Genomic DNA, 21692 nt, shown 5'->3' on the forward strand with positions numbered 1-21692 from the left:
CACATGGAAGGATTAGCAGAGAACTACATATTAACTGTGATATATGGGTGAACATTCACTATGGAAGCACGAAATGCCTGGTGCACATCATGGCCGATGTATTCACCCATGTCCTTATTAGTAATAACTGGGAATTTTAGAACATTATTTTCCTGAACTTCCATATCTTCCATTCTATGAACTTGAATGAATCTTCACCACCACCATCAAATTCAAGTGTTGATGTGCCATTATGATTTAAATGCTTACCTTCTTCAAATCCTCATTAGTGTCCTGTTATCCTATAACTGTGGTGTAAATGGAAAGAGACCTGGTTTCCTGTTTTGAATTTGCCAAATACATGTGTGGATTTGGGAAGTCACTCAACTTTTCTGAACTTCAAACCCTTCATGTATAAAATGCATTAGATGGTTCCTAACATCCTGGCCAACCCTAAAAACTAAGATCTGTGAATACAGTCTACACTCTCCTACAGAAGTGTTAATTCATTCCGTTTATAGTTGGTACTAACCTATCTTCTGCCCTTGACCACCACCCTTTCAGGCAATCAGACATGTGTGTTTATGTCCTTCTCTGCCCCCTTGACATGCAGAGGACAAACCGCAACTTCTCCTACGCCTATGTAGCTTATATTTATTGGAATCCAGCACCAAAACTTGATTACTTTCTTTACTAAACATCATATAATTCAGACTAACTTTAAATCTTAACTAACCTTAAATCAGTACAACCATCACATAGTATAGTATAAAATACAATTCTCATGCAAGTCTCCATATTTTTATTAAAATGCAATGGCCTTCTAATTTCAAAAACATGAACACACTATAATTCTAACATACAAAAATGGGGACCTTTATTTTTTATTTTAATTTTTAAAAACTATTTTTGAGAGAGAGAGAAAGATAGAGTGTGAGTAGGGGAGGGGCAGAGAGAGAGAGACACACACACACACACAGAATCTGAAGCAGGCTCTAGGCTCTGAGCTGTCAGCACAGAGCCTGATGCAGGGCTCAAACTCATGAATTGTGAGATCATGACCCTAGCAGAAGTCGGAAGATCAAATGACTGCACCACCCAGGTGCCCCAAAATGGGGACGTTTAAATGTCATGGTGGGATTACATTTTCATATACACGGATCATATCCTTTTTTTGTGCTCTATATACTCAGCTCTTACCATAATATACTAATTACATATTAGAAGATTTCCCAGAAAGGTTTGCTGATACCTAACATGGGCTGTCTCTGACCTGATTTCATAACTTTGACTGGCAAAAAAAATGCTAATATATTTACTCTGCCAGTATTTTATTGCCAGAAATTTACAGTACAATTAAGGACGGGATATAGTTCAAGGTGCTTAATATCTGCTTGCATTAAGTCATGCAAACAGCAAACAAACAGTTGGTTAAGAAATTTGCATAAATGCTGTTTTGCAATATTTTTTTTTCCTGATGAATTAATGTAAATTCCATCTGTTTCACAGAAGGTAAAAATACCAGTTCAGATTTTCTACCTTTAACTTATTATGGATTCCTTGCAAATCTCATTAACTTCTATTTTACATGATATAGGCCTCCATGGTAACATGGATAGGTTCTGCAACAGCATTTTGATATGAAACTCAGAGCTTTAAAAACACTGTATTTTATAGTGAAAGCTTGGAGAACCAAATATCTAGAAGTTGGAAGAGAAAACTAAGTAGTTTTCATCCCTACTCTAGCAGAGGTGTTTACATTGATCGTATTGACAGAGCAATCACTGTAGCAAGCCCAAAGGGATAAGATGGCATATGTCCACCTTTGAATATATAGAATTAACAAACTTATTCTGAGTTACTCAATGGAAACATTGAAAACCTCATTTCCACACCATGTAGTGTAACACTTGGAATAATGTAGAAAGAGCAATCTGAGATTCTGTTGAATATTTAACAGTTGCCATAATCCTTGCAGTTGATAACTACATATATATCTCAACAGAAGCACTCAGCTAGCAAAAAAGGCGCTATGTCAACAGAAGGGGCAAAATCTTAGAAAGTAGCAATTTTAACCAATGGCACATGGGCATTATCATAGGAATGTGAAACTTCTATAAGAAGAGGAAGCATTAACATTCAGTCATTAAATGGAATCTCAAACTAACTCCACATGCATTGCACTCTGTATTGTGATCATGAAAGAAGGCATCCCAAGAAGACATTTCACTCTTATAAACAAGTAAATAAATAAATAAATAAATAAATATGTGTATGTATATATACATACATATATCTGTATATATATACACATATTTAAAAATATATACACATGAACAATGGGAAACTTTGAAATCAAATATAGCCCCCATCTGCCCTTCTCTGAAAAACTTCTTCCAAGGCAATTATTCTGTAGTAAGCTCTATATCCTATGATAATACAAAACACCAACTGCATACCATTTTGTGTTATTCCACAATAAAGCTGTTTACATTTAGGCACTACAGAGTATATTTTTTATAATGTTGAAACAGTGGGCAGCCATAGAAATTAAGCACAATGGAATATTTTGGTTGATTAAAGTACACACACACACGTAATTACCTGTCAATTTTATGAAAATGTTTATATCTCGTTAGGAAGATGCCAGATTAACAATAAATAGTTCTTTCTGCTTCGTTTTTCAGGGCTATATAAAATGTAGCCATGGATTAATGTCCTTAGAACTTCTATCTGTCAGAAAAAGTACCTTTTGTGGTCCTGAAGATATTTCTTCCACTAAAGTTTCAGTTTCTTGCTTCTAGGTCTAGTGGAGACTGCTGACCAGGTTTTATGCCCTTCCTTATCAATTTAAGAGCAACAAAACAAGGCAAAACTACATTTCATGAGAAGTTTAACAATTTGACACACGGCCAAAAGGAAAATGTTAAGTGTAAAAGACATTCTTGAAATAGGATACTCTCGTAATTAAGGAATAAAAGTTATGTTAGCCACTTATTAACATCAGTCATGAGAAACAGATAGGAGGTACTGCAATAAACAACGAAAAGGAGTTTGGAACCAGAAATAAGGGGAACACTCCATATTTGTCCACCGACACGAAAATACGACATGTTTCCAGATATACTGAAAATAATAAAATGAGTTTTATTCTTGCTGGTCTATAAACCATCATACAGCATTAAAGATAATGTGTGTTCAATGGAATGTATTTTAAAACTAGAATATCTTTGTCAGATTTCAAGACATTAACCAAGGTTCAGAATGGTGTTTTGGAAAACCACATGGTGATTATAATGGTATTCCCCAATTAGACCTCTTCACTCTACAAACATGTACGAACAGTTTATGGAAAGTACAGTGCTGGGATGATATGGGGGTATTGAAAGACATGAAAAAGACATGATTGCTCTACTCAAGAAGCCTGACTCCACAGGAGAAATTTATTCACTGGGGTCTAATTTGCAGGGATCAAAAGCTTTATTCAGCTCACAGGTTTATATTTTTTCCTCCAGAAGTGTAAAGTATTTACATAATTTATTTGGTTTCCCATAGAGTAAGAATTTGCTTGGATGCTTAATGTATGTTTGACTTTCACAAACTGTCCCACATATATCAACATAAGTACAGTTGACTCTTGAACAACACAAGTTTGAACTGCATGGGACCACTTATACAGTTTTTCAACAAAATACAATACTGTAAATGTATTTTCTCTTCCTTACAATTTTCTTAATAACATTTTCATTTCTCTAGCTTACTTTATTTTAAGAATACACTACAGAATACGTATAACATACAAAATATGTGTTGATCGACTATTCATGTTATTGGTAAGGCTTACAGTCAACAGTAGGCTACTAGTAGTTAAGTTTTTGGGGAGTCAAAAATATGTGGATTTTTTACTTGTGGGGAGGGTTGGCACCCTAACACTTGTGTTGTTCAAGGGTCAGGTGTAGATAGATATATATGTGTGGTACATATATATATATGTATATATATATATTTACGTATGTATATATATGTATATTCTTACGTAGATATCCTATTATGCCTAATTGAAAATAACTAGACCCAAATTGGATTACTACATTTAACATCCCTTGGCTATTCTATACATTTTGATTTTTTCCATTTATCACTACACAGTTCCAGAAACCAACTTCATTTCCTATAAAAATTTGGAAATCGTTAGGCAGGGATGACTTATTATTATAAACAATTATCTTTGCCCCATTTAAAAATTAAATAATTTAGTGCACTTTTATTTTCTGAGATTTAGTGTAAGAGAAAGAAAATGCAATGACAAGTTTTCACTACATGAATGAAAACTTCATGTTAATTAGAAGACTGTAACAGGGTTACCAAGATCTTTAATACAAAAAGAATGATTATTTGTGTTCAAACTATCATTAGAAGTAGAAAATAATTTGATTCTGTATTAAAATTACAACTATGTGGACTGCATCTCAACAAAGCCACTGTACACAAAAATTTAAACGTCTCTGCTAATGACAATATTAGTTTTCATAATTAAAAAAATGTTCTAGTGTGGGGCAGCTGGGTGGCTCAGTCGGTTAAGCCTCAGACTCTTGATTTTGGCTCAGATCATGGTCTTCCTTTTCATGGGTTCGAGCCCTACGTCGGGCTCTTACCTCACTGTGAGGAGCCTATTTGGGATTCTCTCTCTCTCAAAATAAATAAATAAACTTAAAAATTAAAAAAAAAAAATGTCCTGGGGTGTTGGGTGGCTCAGTCAGTTAAGTGTCTGATCTTGATTTCAGCTCAGGTCTTAAACTCCTGGTCGTGAGACCAAGCCCTGAGATAGGCTCAATGCTAAGCATGGAGCCTGCTTAAGATTCTCTCTCTCTCTCTCTCTCTCTCTCTCTCTCTCTCTGTCTCTCTCTCTCTCCCCTCTATGCCTCACCCACTCATGCTTTCCCTTCTCTTTCTCTCTCAAAAAAGATGCTCTAGCTATGTCATTTTTTTTTTTTTGCTTTCTGTATGAAAGAATGCAAGCATTAAATATGGAACTGTATGATAAACCAAATTAATCTAATGCTTTATTGCTGACATCATTGTGAAACATTCAAATAGCTCTATAAACTGGTGTATTTTCAAAATAAATAGCATACCTGTTTAAACTGAAATTTGAACATATGCATTTATTTTCACAAGTCAAGTTTTTCTGACTGGAATCACTGAAAATTCATAGTTTTATGTTAAACAGATATTAAGCCAAGAACACTAAATAAATTTTCCCCTCCAGTGCTGCAGCAAATCACTATTAATACTATTGCCTGTTAACATGAAGCAAAACAGATGTTTTCCCCTAAAATTGTATTCTGAATATAAGCAGACAAATGCATATTATAGTTTTAATAAGCTTGAATACAAGTCAACTTTCATGCTTTGTCAAACTTTCCAGCAATTCCTAAAATGACAATTTTAAATACTCTGGAAAGCAAGTTTTATTTTATCTAGTAGTTAAATATTGTCTTTATTTGGGGTCTCCCTCACTATAAATTTAATGAAATAACCAAAACTTCACAGATGCAGTCATGTAGTACTACTATAATATATGAAACTTCTTAGCTCATTTAGCTCCTCCTATTTCTGAATAAATTTGCTCTGTTTGCATGCATAAAAGTTCATGCCACCAAATTTATTAAAGAAGACTGTGGTGTGTTGGAAAAAGCATTTGATCTGGAATTGCATTATTTCCAGGCCCACCTCTACCCCTTACTAACACTTAACTTCCACAGTGTCTTGGTCACATCATCTGTAAAATGCTGATAACTGCTCTTCCTCGCCATTTTTCTGTGAATATCAAGACTCTGTAGGGAAAAATTTAGTCAAATGTTGTTGGTTGGAGTGTTGTTGGTTGGAGAAGAAACAGACTTGTACCCTTTCTCTACTCTTGACAAAATAAACCAACTACTTGAAATTGGTCTCTTCCTAACCACAGTGGGAAGATTCCAGAAGCAAAATTTGTGGCTTCTATCTAACACTTGGGATGTCTCATATTTAAAAAAAAAAAAAAAAAAATTCAAAGCCCACTTCTTGCCCTTCCACTCCATCTCCTAGCTCTGTCAGTAAAGGCAATTTTTAAAGTTATCCTGTACTTGACCTTTCATATGGGGCCCTAATGTGGAATGCCTTTCTGCATGGCTCTCAAAGCATCATCCAGGGCCAGCAGCTTCGGCATCGTCCAGAGAACTTGTTAGAAATGCAAATCATCCACCCCACCCCAGACCTACTACTGAATCAAAAACTCTGGTGTGGGGCCCAGCAATGTGAGTTTGAGCAAGTCCTCCGAGGGATTCCAACGCACACTCAGGTTTGAAAATCACTGCAGATAGTCCCATCTGTAGCCATCTGGGTGCCGCACACCGGTCCAGATTCCCAGGCACCTTCTCATAACTCGCAGCTGACTTTTCACCGCCCTCCCTAACAAAACACCGAGCAGTCCCGCCTGAACGGGGCATGCGCACTGAATTGGTAGCTAAGCTTGAGAGGAAACCCAGAAACTTCCTACAACACAACTCTGCCCCCGTGCCAAGCCCTCAGCATCCTCGGAGGCAGGAGCCTGAGAACCTGGACGGGCCTCCAGGGGCCTGATCCCTGCGCGGCGGGAGGCGCGCCACGTGCAGATCCGCGCAAAGTCGACGCGCGCCCGCGCCTCGGCCGCGGTTACCTGCACTAGCGTCATCTGCGAGCCCAGCGCCAGGAGGATCTTCTCGGTCTTGGTGGGGTACGGGTTGTCACGGTGCTTGTAAAGCCACTGCTTGAGGGGCCGCGCCATGTCCTGCAGAGCCTGCCGCTTGTGCCTCACCTTCCCGCCATTCTGCCTGGCCCTGGACACCGGGAGAGGAAGCCCGGGTGAGCCGCGCCGCCCGGCTGCAGCGCCCCCCCCCCCACCGGGGTCCCCCGCGTCTGGACACCTTCGCGTCCGCGGCCACGCGCCCACCGGGAACGGCTGCTGACCCCGCGTCCCGCACCCCGGGGCATCCGGCTGGGAGGTAGGTGCCCGCCAGGAGCCTCCAGGCTGAGGCGAGGCCGGGGCGGGAGCCACAGGGCTTCTGGGCGCGAAAATCCTTCCCTGGGCACCTTTCTTTGAAATGGCCTGGCCGTCGCAGGGGGTCAGGTGGCAGTGAGGGATACTAAGTTTATCTTGGAAGAGGGGATATCTTGAAGCCAGCACCCAGGGGTTAGAGGTTTAGGTGACGAAGGCTAAGTCATCTGACTGGCGACCCCTCGCCCCCCTGCACCGCGCCCTTGAGAGGCTGTGGCCTCGCGGGTTGGGTCAGGCTGCTGCCAGCTCTCGAACGTTCTTTTGGGGAACTCACGCCTGGCTTCCAGGCGCTCGGGGCTTCCAGTCGCCCGCGGTCAAAGTAAAGGTTGCCCACTGGACGTCGGGAATAAAGCAAGGAATGACGGCCGTCCCCCTCCCCCCCCGCCCCGCTTCTCTTCTCGCTCTCTACTTCCTTTGGTCCTCTGGAAACAGGGGGAACTTTCCAAGCAAGTTGTTTGTAGAGGATAGAGGCTGAACCTAAAAAACACTCTAGGGGCCTTTTCCCGACTTAAGGTAGGGTTAAAAAGCATGGAGCACTCCGTCTCATTGGGTAAAGTTAAGAAAAAAGAAAAAAAAAGAAAGAAAACCCTGAGGAAAAGCACATTCAAAGGAGGAAGAGGCCGCAGCAGCCCGGAGCCGGGTGCCCGGCGCTGCGCTCCCCCGCGGCTCCGGGAGGTGTCGCCGCGCGGCCGCTCGCGCGCGGCCGGCTACTCAGGGAGGCTCGCGCGCCTGCGCCTTAGCCTCCAGGACTTTCGCCTCTTTAAACACTTTGAAATGCAACTCCATCCGAAAGGACTGGTAGTAACATTTTGACGAAACCTAATCTCTATTTTACTAACCAACAACGCCGCAGAACAAGCAGCTGATGCAATCTTTCAGGTGGAGACGCCCAGGACGGCTCCCCCTCCCCCCGCGGGGCGCTCCGGGAGCAGCCGCGACGCCTCCGCAGCAGGCGCTGCGGGCCCACCCGCGAGCTCTACGCTCCCCGGCAGCCCCTCACCCGGCTAAACCGAAACTCGGTCCGGCAGGCCCGCGGCCTCCTCCTCCGGGCTCGCAGCGGGCCCCGCCGAGCCGCGCGCGCGTCCCGGGCGTCCTGCGGAGAGCCGACCTTGCCAACACCTTGGCCGAGGCACCTCGAGCTTCGAGGCCGTGGCGAGGCCCTGTCGTGACATGAGAGGGGAAGCCCACGGGGCTGGCCTGACCTGGGAAGCCCCGATTGCTTGCCCCTGCCCTGTTCCTGGGCGTCCCGCTCAGTCCTTTCTGCCTCGCTCTCATCCGCTCATCTGCACCCGCGGTCCGCAGAGGGGCAGGGAGCCCCCTACCCTGAGGTCCAGGTATGGGAGGACTGAGGCACCGTTTCCAACAAGCCTTTTGAGCTATCTTGATGAACCGATTCCCCTATATTTTGAGAAACTAATGCCTTAAAAGGACAATCCGCGAGACCAGGGGCGGAGACCTGCCCTCCCGGGAGCTCCGGGCCCCTGACCCCCGGGCTGCGGCTGCGGCTGCCACTCCCACCCCTCCAGGCTGCAGGCGGGCAGGGGTCCCGGCAGGGTGCGCATACCCAGTCCTGCGGTGTCTCAGGCCGAGGTTGTCCTTGAGGGGCGGGCCGTCCGGAATGCCCACCTCGGGGCGGGCGTGGGGACTGTCTAGGACGCCACCATAGGGCCGGCTGCCCCTTTCCCGTTCGGGAGCACCGCGGTCCTCAAAAAGCACGGCGCCGCTGAGCTTGTTGAAGACGATGGTGTTCATGGTGCCGGCAGGCAGAGGCGCGCCGCGCGGCCGCTGCGCCTTGAGGCCTGGCCGCCGGGAGCTCCGCAGGGCTCGGGTTCTAGGAGAAGATGCATCACGTTACTCGCTCAGTGCTCACCTCCCTACGCGTCCCGAGCCCCGGACTCCGCGGAGGCTCTGGCCTGGGGAGCCGAGAGGAGGAGCGGCGGCGCCACACCTGGACAAGGGAACCCTTGCCTCTCCCCACCTGGCTACACCGCTCCTCCCTTCGCACCAATCCCCCGCACGCTCCTGGTCTCTACCTTCTTCCTAGCCCCGGCGATCGTTCCAAGGAACCTCAACCAGGGATAATTTACCCGCGTAGGAAAAGGGAAGTAATTCCTAAAGGAGTTCTTTTCTCGGTTTTAATCTGGAAGAAGTGCACTCGGGTTAGCGGAGCGGAATAGGCGCGGCGGAGTGGGGGGGGGGGGGCGTTCTTCAGCCACAACGGAAGTCTAAAGCATCTCGGAGCTCTCGGGTTGGAAGGAGGGGTTGGAAGGAAGGGAAATTTTTGGGTAATATGAACAACTGCATCTGCAAGCCCCGGTTAATGAGTCCCAGGCCACACCGGGATTCCGGGGATTTTCATGTTTTCTAGATCCTGGATGGTTTGGCTGAAACCCCGAAATTCTTATTCCGGCTCAGGTCCCTGGGGGGTGGAGGTAAGGGCAGGGAAAGTGAGCTGACTTCTAAGCTACAAAGTTAAGTGGCACCAGGGACAAATGTACCACGTAGTCTCCCTCCCCCCAAGTCTTCCTACCACCCCCCTGCCCGCTGCAGGACGCGCAAGGTCCCGGCTGGTCAAAGGCGCCGGAGTCCCGGGCCTCCCAGAACCCGCTGTCAGTGCTGTCCTCTTACGCAGCGTGGGTGTGAGCCTCGAACTCGAAGCCCTGACTCACCCGCCCCTTTCTGGGGTCTCGGGGAACCATTTCAGAGGTTGCATAGATGTTAGGAGCGGAAGGAGGCGTCGCGGTCCGCGCACCACCAAGCCTGCGGCTGCCGTCATTGAAAAAGCTTTCAGCTCACCTCCCAGGTCGCGGCGGCCGGGAGCCTCCTGCCGAAGAGCGCAGGCCTCAGGTTCAAGTCTGCGCCGCCGCTTAGCAGTGGCGTTATCGCCCCCATCACCCCGCCCTCGCGCTTCGGGGTAGCTCCTGTTTCTTCCCAGTAGCCTGGGCACAACTGCCAGAGCCCCCTCACCCCGCCCCGCCGCAGCGGGGGCTGCTACCCCTAACACACACACAGATCATCAGCCATGTCGAGCTCCCACACTTGCCAACGCCCCCTGCCCCGCCCTCCAGCCATCACCGGAGCAGCCACGCGCGACATTTAGGGCCGTGACCACAGAGGCTAAGCGACGGCTACCGTCAGTGTTCGTGGAGAGGTGAAGTCAGACTTCTGCTGGCTGCCCCGTGTACCACAAGGCTGAGTCCTCCCACGCAGACAGGTACGTGTCTGGAGTGTGCACGCAGCCTCGGCGAAAAGTGTCAAAGCAAATTTCCGTGCTCGCAGCCTCTGTTCTAAGGTCAGGACTAGCCTTTTTTTTTTTTTTTTTTTTTTTAAATCGGTGCGCTTAGTGCTTTGCGTTCACGCTGCGCTATTTGTAAAACACGCCCTTTTCCAGTCCCACAGTGTTTCCCCACCACAGTCCTGTCCTCCTATATTCAACGGCTAGTTTTTCCTAGCGACTCCGCTGCGAGGTTTGCCCTACCGGACCCTTCCGCGCTGTCCCAAGCCCACATAGACATCGCAACCACAGACACCCGGCGCGGTCCGGGTCTGCAGGCAGCAAGCGAGATGGCCGGGGGCTGCGAAGGTCCGAGAACTGGGTCCTGACTCGAGGGGTTGCGGGGTGGGGGAGGGCATGTGAAGCGCGGTACCTGGACCTCACCCGGCGCCCCACCACGGTCCTCAGCACCTCTTCTCCGCTGCAGTGCTCCCCACTTACCCTCACCCTGACTCACTCCAAACTGTTGCTTGGGGAGCTCCTTCCCCGCGGAACTACCCCGCCCAACGTCCGCGAGCAATTTTAAAGCCAAGGAGGGGCAATCAGGTGGGCGCCCAGGCGCCTCGCGGACCCTCTGGCCAGCCTTGGCCACCACCCGGGCGCGTGCCCACTGGACCTCGGAGGGAAGTGGGGGAAGGGCGGGGACAGCGGAGGCTCCCGGGGCAGAGGGAAGGAGTAGCTCCGGGGCCAGAGCGAGCCTCCCGTCCCGAGGCCGTGAGCTGGGACGCCGGGACCCGCGGGCTGTACCTGTGGCGGTGGGGCCGGCGGCCGGCGGCAGGGCGGCTGGCTCTCCCGCGTCGAGGCTAGGCGCACTCCCATCCCCGCCTCATGTTCTCCGCGCGGGCTCCAGCGCGCTCACCGCCGCCACCGCCGTCGTCTCGGCTTTATTTACTCAGACGGGCGCGCGCGGCCCGGGAACAGGAATACCGAGGCCTTCTCATGTTTCTTGACTGCCGGGCCCAGCCGGCGAACATCCTGCAGGCGCGGTATCCACGTTCCCGGGCCGGCGAGAGGAAGCCTCAGCACCCTCCCGGCAGCGGGCACTGCAGTTAACCCTCGCAGAGGAGCCGCCGCTGCAGGCGCCGCCGGGGAGTCCCCGGCCCGCCGCGTCTTCCCCAGCGGGGCCCCGCTCTCAGATCCGCCGGCCCCGCAGGCGCTGAGCAAAAGGGGCTATTTCCTTCGCACTTGGGGGAGAAATCGGAGAAGCCGCAAGTAGCGCCGGGCTTGGGCTCTGGAAGCCGAGACGCTGCGGTGCAAATCCCGCGTGTTAGCTGGCCCGAGAGCTGGAAATTTAGCCACGCGTGGCTAGGCGGGAGAGAGCTTTACGACGCGCCCTTAATTTTCTTCGCGATTAGCTGGAGTACAGTTAGAGCACGGGTTTGTGTCTACAACGCGTGAGCGTATTGCAGAAGGTGCTTGGCGCCCCGGGAGCTTCTTTTCTGCTGTCACTGGGCTTCTGAGGTCCGCGCTGTTTCAAAGCCAGACACACATTCACCGTCCGAGGCCAGGGCTGGAGAGGCTGCGCTCGCCACGGGACGTAGGGGTGGAGGGAGGCAAGGCCGGGGCGAGCGAGCCCAGGTGCCCAACCCACTGTGACCCAGGTATGGAAGAGAAGGCGAGCCCAGGGCCAGGCATCTGCATGGAGGAAGGGGGATGGCACTTGGGAGAATCCCGAGCTGGGACACAGTGCAAGGGGAGAGAATGCCTCTCAGATTCCTTTATTGATGATGGTTCCCTTCCCACCATCACCCCAAATAGGAGAGTAACAAAAGCTGTGGTTTAGGTGCAACTGGAAGCTTGGAGCTTCTGGCAGCCTTGAAGATCCGCAAGGCGCCGAGCACGAAGCCGTCCGCCTTCTCGCCGCCGGCCTTGAGGCAGCAGCGACACCTTCATCTTTTTATAAGAGCGAAAGTAGATTTTTCCAAACCTGAAAGTTATGGCATCATTTGTTCTTTTCTCCTTCGAGGTGGCTGGCCAGCTCTGGGGCAGTGGCCCACCTAAGCATCTTCCATTTATGCGGCCTGGAAGTGGTTAAAATATATGTTAAAGCTATTATTGCCAAGACTAATCACACCTTCGAATTTTCCTCTATGTTATCTCCCAAACTATGCGACGGCAAACGGGCGGTGGCACAATCTAAAGCATAGAAGGACGAACTTTTAAGTTTTTGCGCATTAGGTAGATAAATATTATCATTTGATCACATTTTCCAATGTCCGTGTTTTCTTTTATTGTATCATTTGCGGTTGGGCATTCTCATTTCATCATTGGCGCTGCACTTGACTTGTTGCAGTGTGAGTTCAATAGACACAGAGGTCTACGGACCTCGCTGTGGGAATTTAAAGTGAGGGAAACATCAGAACATTTCAGCCACAGACTTACAGCGAGTAAGTTTCACAACAACTGGTATTTGATAATTCACAAGAGGAAATAGCCCGGTTTTCCCCTGTCCTCTCTATAACACTCTCTATAATGTGGTCACCAGACATTATCAGGAAATCAGCTGTAAAACGCCCCTCTGACATATATTTTGGTCAGCTGCTCTCGGTAAAGCAATGGGCAGTATGTAGTCGCTTGCAATTTCATAGTACCATACTGACTCATGGACTCATGGATCAGGATACTTTAGTATAAGATACTACTTTTGTTGCTTTAGTCTTAACGGCATTTACACAACTTAAAAATGCATTTAGAGGACTTTGACTTAAGATCAATTTACATGTGAGATGTGGTTTCTTAAAGTCTGATATAAAATATACAGCAAAAAATGTTGCAAAAAATTTTTAATTTGGTATAGGAATAATATACACCTTAGACTTAAGTCACTGAAAAAGTAATGCAGAATTACTTTAGAATATAGTAATTAGAATCCATTTTCAAATGAAAAAACAAAACCCACAATGGAGGGTAGGTTTAAAATGAAATAGTATGGAGAATCCTTCTGTAATGTACAAATAAGCATGTATTTTGCAATAGACCAAAATTTTATTTTTGCAAGTTTCATTCTCTATGCAAGAGTGAAGTTTCTTCTTTATTTTAACCCACAGTTCAAATACAGTTATCATTATCTTTAATTCCACCTTTTCCAAAGGTGAATTTTACTTAGCTTCTAATGCTGTACTCTAAAGTCAGTATATGAAATGCTATATCATAATCCTCAGAACTAAACCTTGCAATTTTAGAAAGCACCATCAGAAGCTTTAGAGAGTATATAGTTTGTGGGAGATAGCCGTATGCAGGGAAAAGAGAAAAACAGTTTAGGCCAGAAGTCAGAAAAGTTGAGTCCAAATTCTCAAAATCGAGTCTGAATTCTGGTTAATTTGATGTTGGCTTAGTCCGAATTTACTAAAGTATAAAATGAAGATGTCAATTTTTCCATAAATTTGCCATATACTATTATTAAGATATTTTTTAAATGTGAAAGTAACGTATTGCAATTGCTAAAGCTAGAAAAATGTCAAGTACAACATTTGGCAGAAATCTTAATTCGTTCTGTTAGACCTGGAGTGTAGTTATAAATATAAATAATTTTCCTTTCTTACAAGAAAAAAAGAAGCTTTCATTTTAAGCATTTTGATATTTTACCAAGGGGCCTGATGTTTCGCAACAAATATTGGTCAAAGTTTTTGAAAATAAGGGTTGCTTTTAAACTCTCTTTTCTGGTTATTACTTATAGGCAATGAAATAAATTACAAAGCCAGGGAAATTTTGTCACTTTCCATCCAAATGTTATTAAATAGTAAATTTATGGACAAAGAGCAGGTTCAACCTCACACTTGGCCAGCATGAGTCGTGGAGATACATGTTGAAGTGCGTAAGCGGAACAACATAACAAGCAGAGAAAGACACAGCTGCAGAAACATCGTGGGCAAACCAGTCGAATAGGAGCCCTCCAGATTCCGCAAGGCATTTTCACTTTGTTTATAATTTGACTTTGATTGCATTAATAATGCAGGATAAGTTCTGTCAGAGAGGGGGTCTTCTCCATAAACTCATTCTCAAGCGAGGAACAGAGTCCAAGTGCAAGTCCCTCTTCTGCTAACTCCACCCAGTCACGTTCCTGAGACTCAACCACCGAGAGGTGGCCACCACTGGGTTGATGTGTATCCTCTCGATGGTTTTCTCTGCGTTCACATCCATGAATACAAACAAAACATAATAGTTTTGTTTTATGACCTTCTGAAAGAAATGAGACCATACCTTACAGAAGGGTACACATACAGAGACACACAGAACTAAACTAAAACTTGCTTTCTCATTCAATTTCATAGAGAATTTTCATGTGAGTACCTATAAATACAAATCCATAGTTTTAACAGTTACATAATGCTCCATAATCTATTTAGCCATTCCTCATCATCATTTCTGCCTTTTCAATGTTCACTATTATAAGCATTACACACCCTTGTTTATGATTGTTTCTGCACACGTGTAAACATTTTTCTAGGAATCGCTACACAGACATAGAATTACTGGGTTGAAGGAATCATGATTTTAAAATTTTGATAAATATTTCCAAATTTCCCTCCAACCTGTACCTCCACAAAGTCTCCATTTCCTGACATGCTAACACAGCATATGTTTCATATGTTTGGACTTCATAATGTTTGCCAGTATGATGGGTAAAATAATGTCTTCTTGTTTGAAAACCTTTTCATTTGTTTATAAGCCAGTTGGGTTTCTTCATTGAAGAAACTTGCTTATATCTTTATTAGATGCCTTGTCGCTTTTATAAAGTCTTTATAAATGATTTTTCCATCATATATATGCTTTATATATTGCAAGTGTCATCTGGCCTGACATCCACCTTTTGCCTTTTTGGTTTTGCCTCACAGAAGGTTTAAATGTGAATATAGGTCAATAGGTCTGCATTTTCCTTTTTGAATTCTGGGTTTTGTGTCTTCCTTACAAAGGCTTTTAAAATATTTTCTTCTAATACTTTAAAAAATTGTTTTCACTTGGCTCTTTAGTCCTTCTGGAATTAATCTGTATATGTTGTGAGATAGAGCTGTAATTTGGCTTTTTTTTCTTCAGTTGAATAGTCAGTTATTCCTATGGTGTCTATTAAAGAGTTTCCCCTCATTGATTTGAAATTACTTTTCTCGTATATATGGCGTATTCCTTTCCACATGTAGGTTGGTCTAAGAAGGCTTTAAGAGATGTTGCAAAACCCAATAGACTATAATAAATTTAATCTTCAAAAATTTAAAAGCATCCTGCACGCCAAAGACTTCCAATATTATTCTGTTTCTAATTTCAGAGCATGTCAAGTATCGAAATAGTAATATGCATGGCCTGGTTATGGTTCTAATTTAGAAGGCTAATTCAATACTGTTCTAGGACGAACTTGCCGTTTATTTTGTCGCGGTCCTGCTCGGAAGGAAGAGAGCAGTTTCAGGCAGCCATATTCTCCAGGGTAGAGTACGGCTGCACAGAGCTTTTCAAATGCATCACAGAACCAAACGATAACCGACCATGAGCAATATAAGGTTATTTGTAAAAGTGATGAGTCCCTGCTATCCGTGATTTGTGAAAGTAAAATGCATCTTTTTTCTTGCTCAACTTTTTGTGAAATGTGATTCCTCCCCCTTCCCCACCGCCCCCCCTTCCCCCCCCCCTCCCCGCAAAGCAACCTGTTAAGATGAGAACCTTCAATCTGATTGCATATGAGTCAAATTCACTCTGGACAAACATGCAAATATCTTCTTGCCCTCATTTCTACAAAACATTAGCTACATAAAAGTACAGAAATGCAAATGGTAAACAGTCAGTAGCATTGAGATCCAGGTGGATTGCTGTTTTTTGTTCTACTTCATAGAGCTTGAGACAGGACCTGAAGTAACCCTGGGACACTAATACCTCATCTTTTCCCTTGATTCCAAAATATTTTCAGTAGCCACCAACAATCACAGAGTCTCTATTCCATTACACACATGAAAATACACTATAGACTGGGGTCATAAGGAGAATCTGGAGAACATTTTATCCTCGAAGTGTACATTGAAATACAAGAATTTCTCCCAGGAGATTATTGTATCTTGAAAATCAATTTGCTCGCACATCAAAAAGTGGCCATTTTAATAAATTTAGCAAAGACTTTTGATCACAAGTTAGTATGACTCTATATTTGGAACTAATGGACTTCAGGTACTTAAGTTTTAAGATTTAGTTCAGTTTTAAGATTTAATTACTATATGTACCTCATGCTGTTTCAAGCTTTTGACTGGCCCCATCCATTTTTCCTGCTTTCATTTTCATCCTCCTGTTTTCACCTATGTGTAGGATATTTGAATAAGTTCACCAAAGGAATACATGTGAGCAAAAGTGATGTGTTCAACTTTTGCTTAACATGCTTAAAAAGAAATTGCTTGCCCTCCTCTTTAACTCTTCCCAGTTACCAAGGGCTAGAACACGGATGTGGCCGTGGTCCACACCTACTAATCAGATAACAACTCAAAGAACAGCAGAGCCACAAGATGAAAGCAATCTGGGACCTTGCATGGACCACATGGGTGAGAGCTTCTGGGCCTGGGCTCAGCTAACTTTTTCTGGAAAGGGCTGGACAGTAAATATTTTAGGTTTTGTGGGTCATAAATTCTGTGTTCAACTCTGCCAATTACAGTGTGAAAACCACCATAGATAATGCTTAACTATGAATGAGTCAATGAATGAGCGTTGCTGTGTCTCAGTGGAACTATTTAATGCACACTGAAGATTCAATTTTATGGGATTTTCCTGTGCCACCCAATGTGCTTCCTTTGACATTTTTTCAGCCATATGTAAAAACCGTTCTTCCTTCAGAAACAGAAACATTCAGCAGGCTAGATGTGACCTGAGGTTGTGTTTGCTGATCCCCTGGATGTGGCCTTCTCAGCTGGACTGATATGAGAGACAAATAAACTGCCCCTCCTGGAAGTCACTGTATTAGGGGGTTTCCTGGCCAAGAGGACTTAGTCCGTACCCTGCATAATGCGTGCCTGTACAAAGTTACTACCAGTGGGCTTAAGCAAAGTGCTTTTTAGATGACTAGAGGCTGCCACAAACAAAGAGAATGGGAAAGGGGGTGTAAAGAAAGCATGCTTTCTCCCCTCTCCTCCCAAGAATGTGTTAATGTGTGTAGAGAATCAACCTCATTATTTTTACAATATTCTTGATGCTGTTATTATTTTTTTTTTTTATTTTAACCACCTTTAAAAAAGGTATTGACATATCTTTAGACCCAGTATTGGTGTTTGAGTTTTGGTGCTTATGTTTTTAAGGAATGGAAAATGGTGATTAATTTGTAAGAATTACTGTTTTCTGGATCCCTTCCTCCTGTCTCTCCCCAAAACCCCACAAAATTCAAACGATTTTTTTCATTGTTTTCTTTTTTAATAATCAACAGTAAATATTTATGGGACACCTGCATGCAAAATCCTGTGCCAAGAACTGCATGATCTTGATTTAAAAGACATGATCCTTGCCTAGCTTACAAACTTGTTAAGAAAGCACCAGAAAACAAACATACCTCATCTAAAACGTTTTAAGGTGCCTGATATAAAGATTTCTTGAATCCAGTAAATCTGTAAATCATCTGTAGAAATGCATGAGGGAGCTTGAAGACGATAGAAGGGCCATTTTATGTGTCTGCTAAAAATTTTGTAACCGTATTACCAACATCCTTCCCGAAAACATGCAAAAAGATCATTACTTCAGAAATTTGAGCCTGATTGAAAAACAGCGTTTTCACCTCTTACATCAGACTTTTTTAAGTTTTATGCCAAAAACCTCTGGATTTCAAGAGAGAGTTTTAGGGCTTCCATTGAAAAAAAAAATTACAGCGAGAGTAAACACACAGGTTAGCGGGTGATTTTTCTTTCCTCCTTTCCTTGTCCAGGCCTTCCTGCAACCTACCTCTGGCCCTCCACCTTCACACTCCTTTGGAAAACTGTTGAAGGGAGAGAGGGATTGAAGGAGAGGAGTTTTGTGAATAAACTTGTCATATGTGGTGGCGAGGCAATTCTCGAGGCTTATAGGGAGAAGCCTCCACTGCTCCTCAGCAAGAAGAGACAAATTCTCGCCCAATTATCTGGACTCCAGGCCCATCAGCAGGCAGCTGATTGGGGTTGGGGGGGTGGGGGCATCAGGTCTGCACCTAGAACTACACAGTGATCTTAAGTCATTAGCCATCCATTTGTTTTGATATTCATTGAAGTTTCCTAGGTGTGCTTTGATGTCATAAATCCTGTTTAGAAAGGAGTGTGGGCTACAGGAAAGGGAAAAGGAAAAAAAGTGTTTTGCCAATGAATTGTGCAATTTAAATAGCCCAAAGTCTAGGATAAGAGAAGCCTTGTGATATCCAAATGTCACAATTTTTTTTTTCTTAGACCTGTAGTAGCAGTCAGCTCAAGACACAGTATCCTAACATTGCTCTTCTGGACTCTTATAAATAGGGACATAATAAAGGATTTTTTTTTAAATTACATAATATGAACACAGCACTTACTTTGTACTATTCTAGGCACTTAAGTCATTCTCACAGCCACCCTTTGGGGTAAGCACCCATTAGTACCCATTTGGTAGAAGAAGACACAGAGGCATAGACTGGCCCTAAGTCACAGGTTGATTGCTGGTGGAGCCAGGATTTGAATGCAGTCTGGCAGGTGCCAGGGTTTGTTTGCTGAATCACCTTACTATAACCAACTGCCTCTTTGCGGTACATAGGAATGGTAGAAAGAAAGAACTCTAAATACTTGACTGCGTAATTGTAGGCGCAGCTAAATATGTTGCACACCTTTTGGTTCCTCACTTAAGAGCAGGAAATTCAGCCAATGTGTTTGCTTTCCTTTCCGTATGTGGCCTTTTTTCTCAGCGTCACCTAGAATGTGATGTCTTCCCACAGCTCCGACATCATGGTCAAAAGGTTGTACTTCATGCTAATCTTCATGTGTGTGGTCACATTCAAGAGCCAATAACTGCTGACTCTTCTGTGGGTTCTCTAAATCTGGAGAACATCCTTCCCACCAGGCAGTGAAGTGGTTCAGCGATGAAAAACAACATGCTTTGGAATAGCCCCAGCAATCTGGAAATGTTGCTTTGTTGTAGGAGTAGACACAGCATGATTATAAGTGGCATATCTCAAGGGAGGTGAAAATCAGTAGCTTTGACTCAGGAGCCTGAGGAAATGATAGTGGCTCCTACAACTTCATGAACTTCTTCTTGCTGTTATGTCTTTGTTCTGTTTTGTTTTGTCTTGTTTTTGTTTGTGATAGTTGTTAGGCCTGCTTCTAGTATTTGTTAGAGGACATTAGTCCAAGGCAAGAGTACAAATGAACGCCTACACCCCATATGCCTAAATATTTAAAAATTGCAAATCAAGCTAAAACATTGTTAAATAAACTATGTTGCATCCCTCTACCTTGACAAATATACTATCATGATGAAAAATCAAAAACTGTAAAGTTATGATTTTTGTTGGGAAAATATCAAAGACAAGTTGGTTTCATTGTTACTGCACATGTCTGGACTCTTTGATGTTGGACTGGCAATGTTGAGATGAGTAATAAAATTAAAGAGACATAATTCATCATTTATTACGTATTTATTTAATTAGATTTATTTTTCTTGTCTTCATTTCAGCAAAAATTGCTATGTTATTGTAACCAGTATTCTCTCAGAATTTGTGTTCTGAAAGATTACAAATAAAATGCAAATCTACTAAAAATATCCAAAACATATTGAATATATGAAATACATGAATATATTTTCATCAAGAATGTACATTAAAATAAATAGAGAAAAATTCAAAGTTAAATTTATTTTATTATGAAGTACTATTTTTATTCTAAAATGCTTACATTATATAATAAATAGATTCAAATAGAATTCAAATAGAAAAGAGAAAGCAATAACTAATGAATATAGGATTTTAAGTAAAGCTGAAATTTTATTTAATATTTTGGAACATTAACTTAAAATATCTTATATAAATAAAATTATTTGTTAACGCTAGTGTTCAATGCACAGCTAGTTGTCAATATAAAGTATTGGTATCTGATTTCATGAATGATTTGTCTAGATCTACACACCAGTCTTTGAGTGATATGAATTGTTTAATGTTCAATTCAGTGAACAATTTAATGTTCTTTTGCTGCCAGGTGCAAACATTGCAAAGATTTGCTAAATACTGAATACCTACAGAGCCGTGGATTAGAGAAGCAAGAAAATGATGCCAGGCAGTCCTGGAAAACAAATACTGCATGAGGTAAGGCTATATTGCATTTATGGGATCTGCTGAGTTGATTAATTTGCCTTTTCTCCTTGCTTTTGGAAGCAGTACTCACCTCCAATGTTCTTAGCAGTACAGCCCAAACCTTTACAATATTTGGATGTGATCACCTTTTACTTTGAGGACATACAGCAAATGATGTGTAGAAGCATTTTATGGGCCCTGAATGATGCTGGTCATGCACGTGCATGCATGCCTCTGTGTGTATGTGTGTGTGTGTGTGTGTCTGTGTTTGTGTGTGTGTGTGTGTGTGTGTTTGTGTGTGTGTGTGTGTGTGTGTGTGTGTTTGTGTGTGTGTGTGTGAGAGAGATGTAGGTCCTTTCAAAGAAAAATTTAGGGTAGTGGCTCTTTGCTTGGGTCTATGGGTGGTACTGGTTGTTTTGAGGTTTTTAAGTTTTTAAGTATTTATTTATTTATTTATTTACATACTCACTTATTTGCTTATTTTTTGAATTTATTAAACTTGAACCCTCTGATGAATCAAAATAAAATTACACTTACTGAAACCTTTCCATGAGTTTATCCTTTGATGATCCTGCAGTGATTAACACGTGTTAAACCTCTGAAGTTACAGAAAGCAGGGTCAGTTTTAAAGCCTTGACAGGTAACATACACTTTTAACAGGGGCAATTATTGCAGAGCCATCCTGTAGGAAATAATGTCTTCACTGAGGGTCAGAGGATTATACGCCTGAGTGAAGTCAGCTTTGCAAGTTATTTCCCTTAAGATCAACGAGGAGACAGCTGATTGTGGGCACTGAATATGGTTACGACTTACGTGCCTTATTCACAGGCAACCATGAGCTCCACAAAACGCTTTTTATTTCCTTCACTGCCATGTTTTTAACATGTAGCCTATGAGCTGCCTTAAACAGGGGTGCTTGTTAAAAATGCACATTCCAGATCCCATCTATGTATGCTGAAAATCAGGTTTTCTGGGCTTACACCCTATGGTGATGCTGATACAGGTGTTTCTCCAGCCCTGCTTTGAAAAAGAAATTGATGTAGGGCAATGGCGCATTAGCTTTTTAAATTATACACCCTGATTAGTACAGATATTTTGGGCAGGCGTCTCTAGTATATAATCATTTCTTTGTA

At 43.7% G+C, this 21692-nt stretch overlaps 1 protein-coding gene across 1 annotated transcript in view; it reads right to left on the minus strand.

The window, feature by feature from the left end:
* Nucleotides 1-9830, minus strand: part of MKX (mohawk homeobox) — a 66282-nt gene extending 56452 nt beyond the window's left edge. Inside the window, exons 1-3 of the mRNA XM_042948377.1 lie at nucleotides 9724-9830; nucleotides 8619-8885; nucleotides 6677-6836 (exon numbers count right to left, since the gene is read on the minus strand). Of these exons, the coding sequence (XP_042804311.1) occupies nucleotides 6677-6836; nucleotides 8619-8885; nucleotides 9724-9830 (534 nt within the window). The remainder of the gene's footprint in view (nucleotides 1-6676; nucleotides 6837-8618; nucleotides 8886-9723) is intronic.
* Between the last annotated feature and the right edge of the window lie 11862 nt (nucleotides 9831-21692).

The sequence above is a fragment of the Panthera leo genome, chromosome B4 (assembly GCF_018350215.1).
Source record: "Panthera leo isolate Ple1 chromosome B4, P.leo_Ple1_pat1.1, whole genome shotgun sequence".
NCBI classification, from domain to species: domain Eukaryota; kingdom Metazoa; phylum Chordata; class Mammalia; order Carnivora; family Felidae; genus Panthera; species Panthera leo.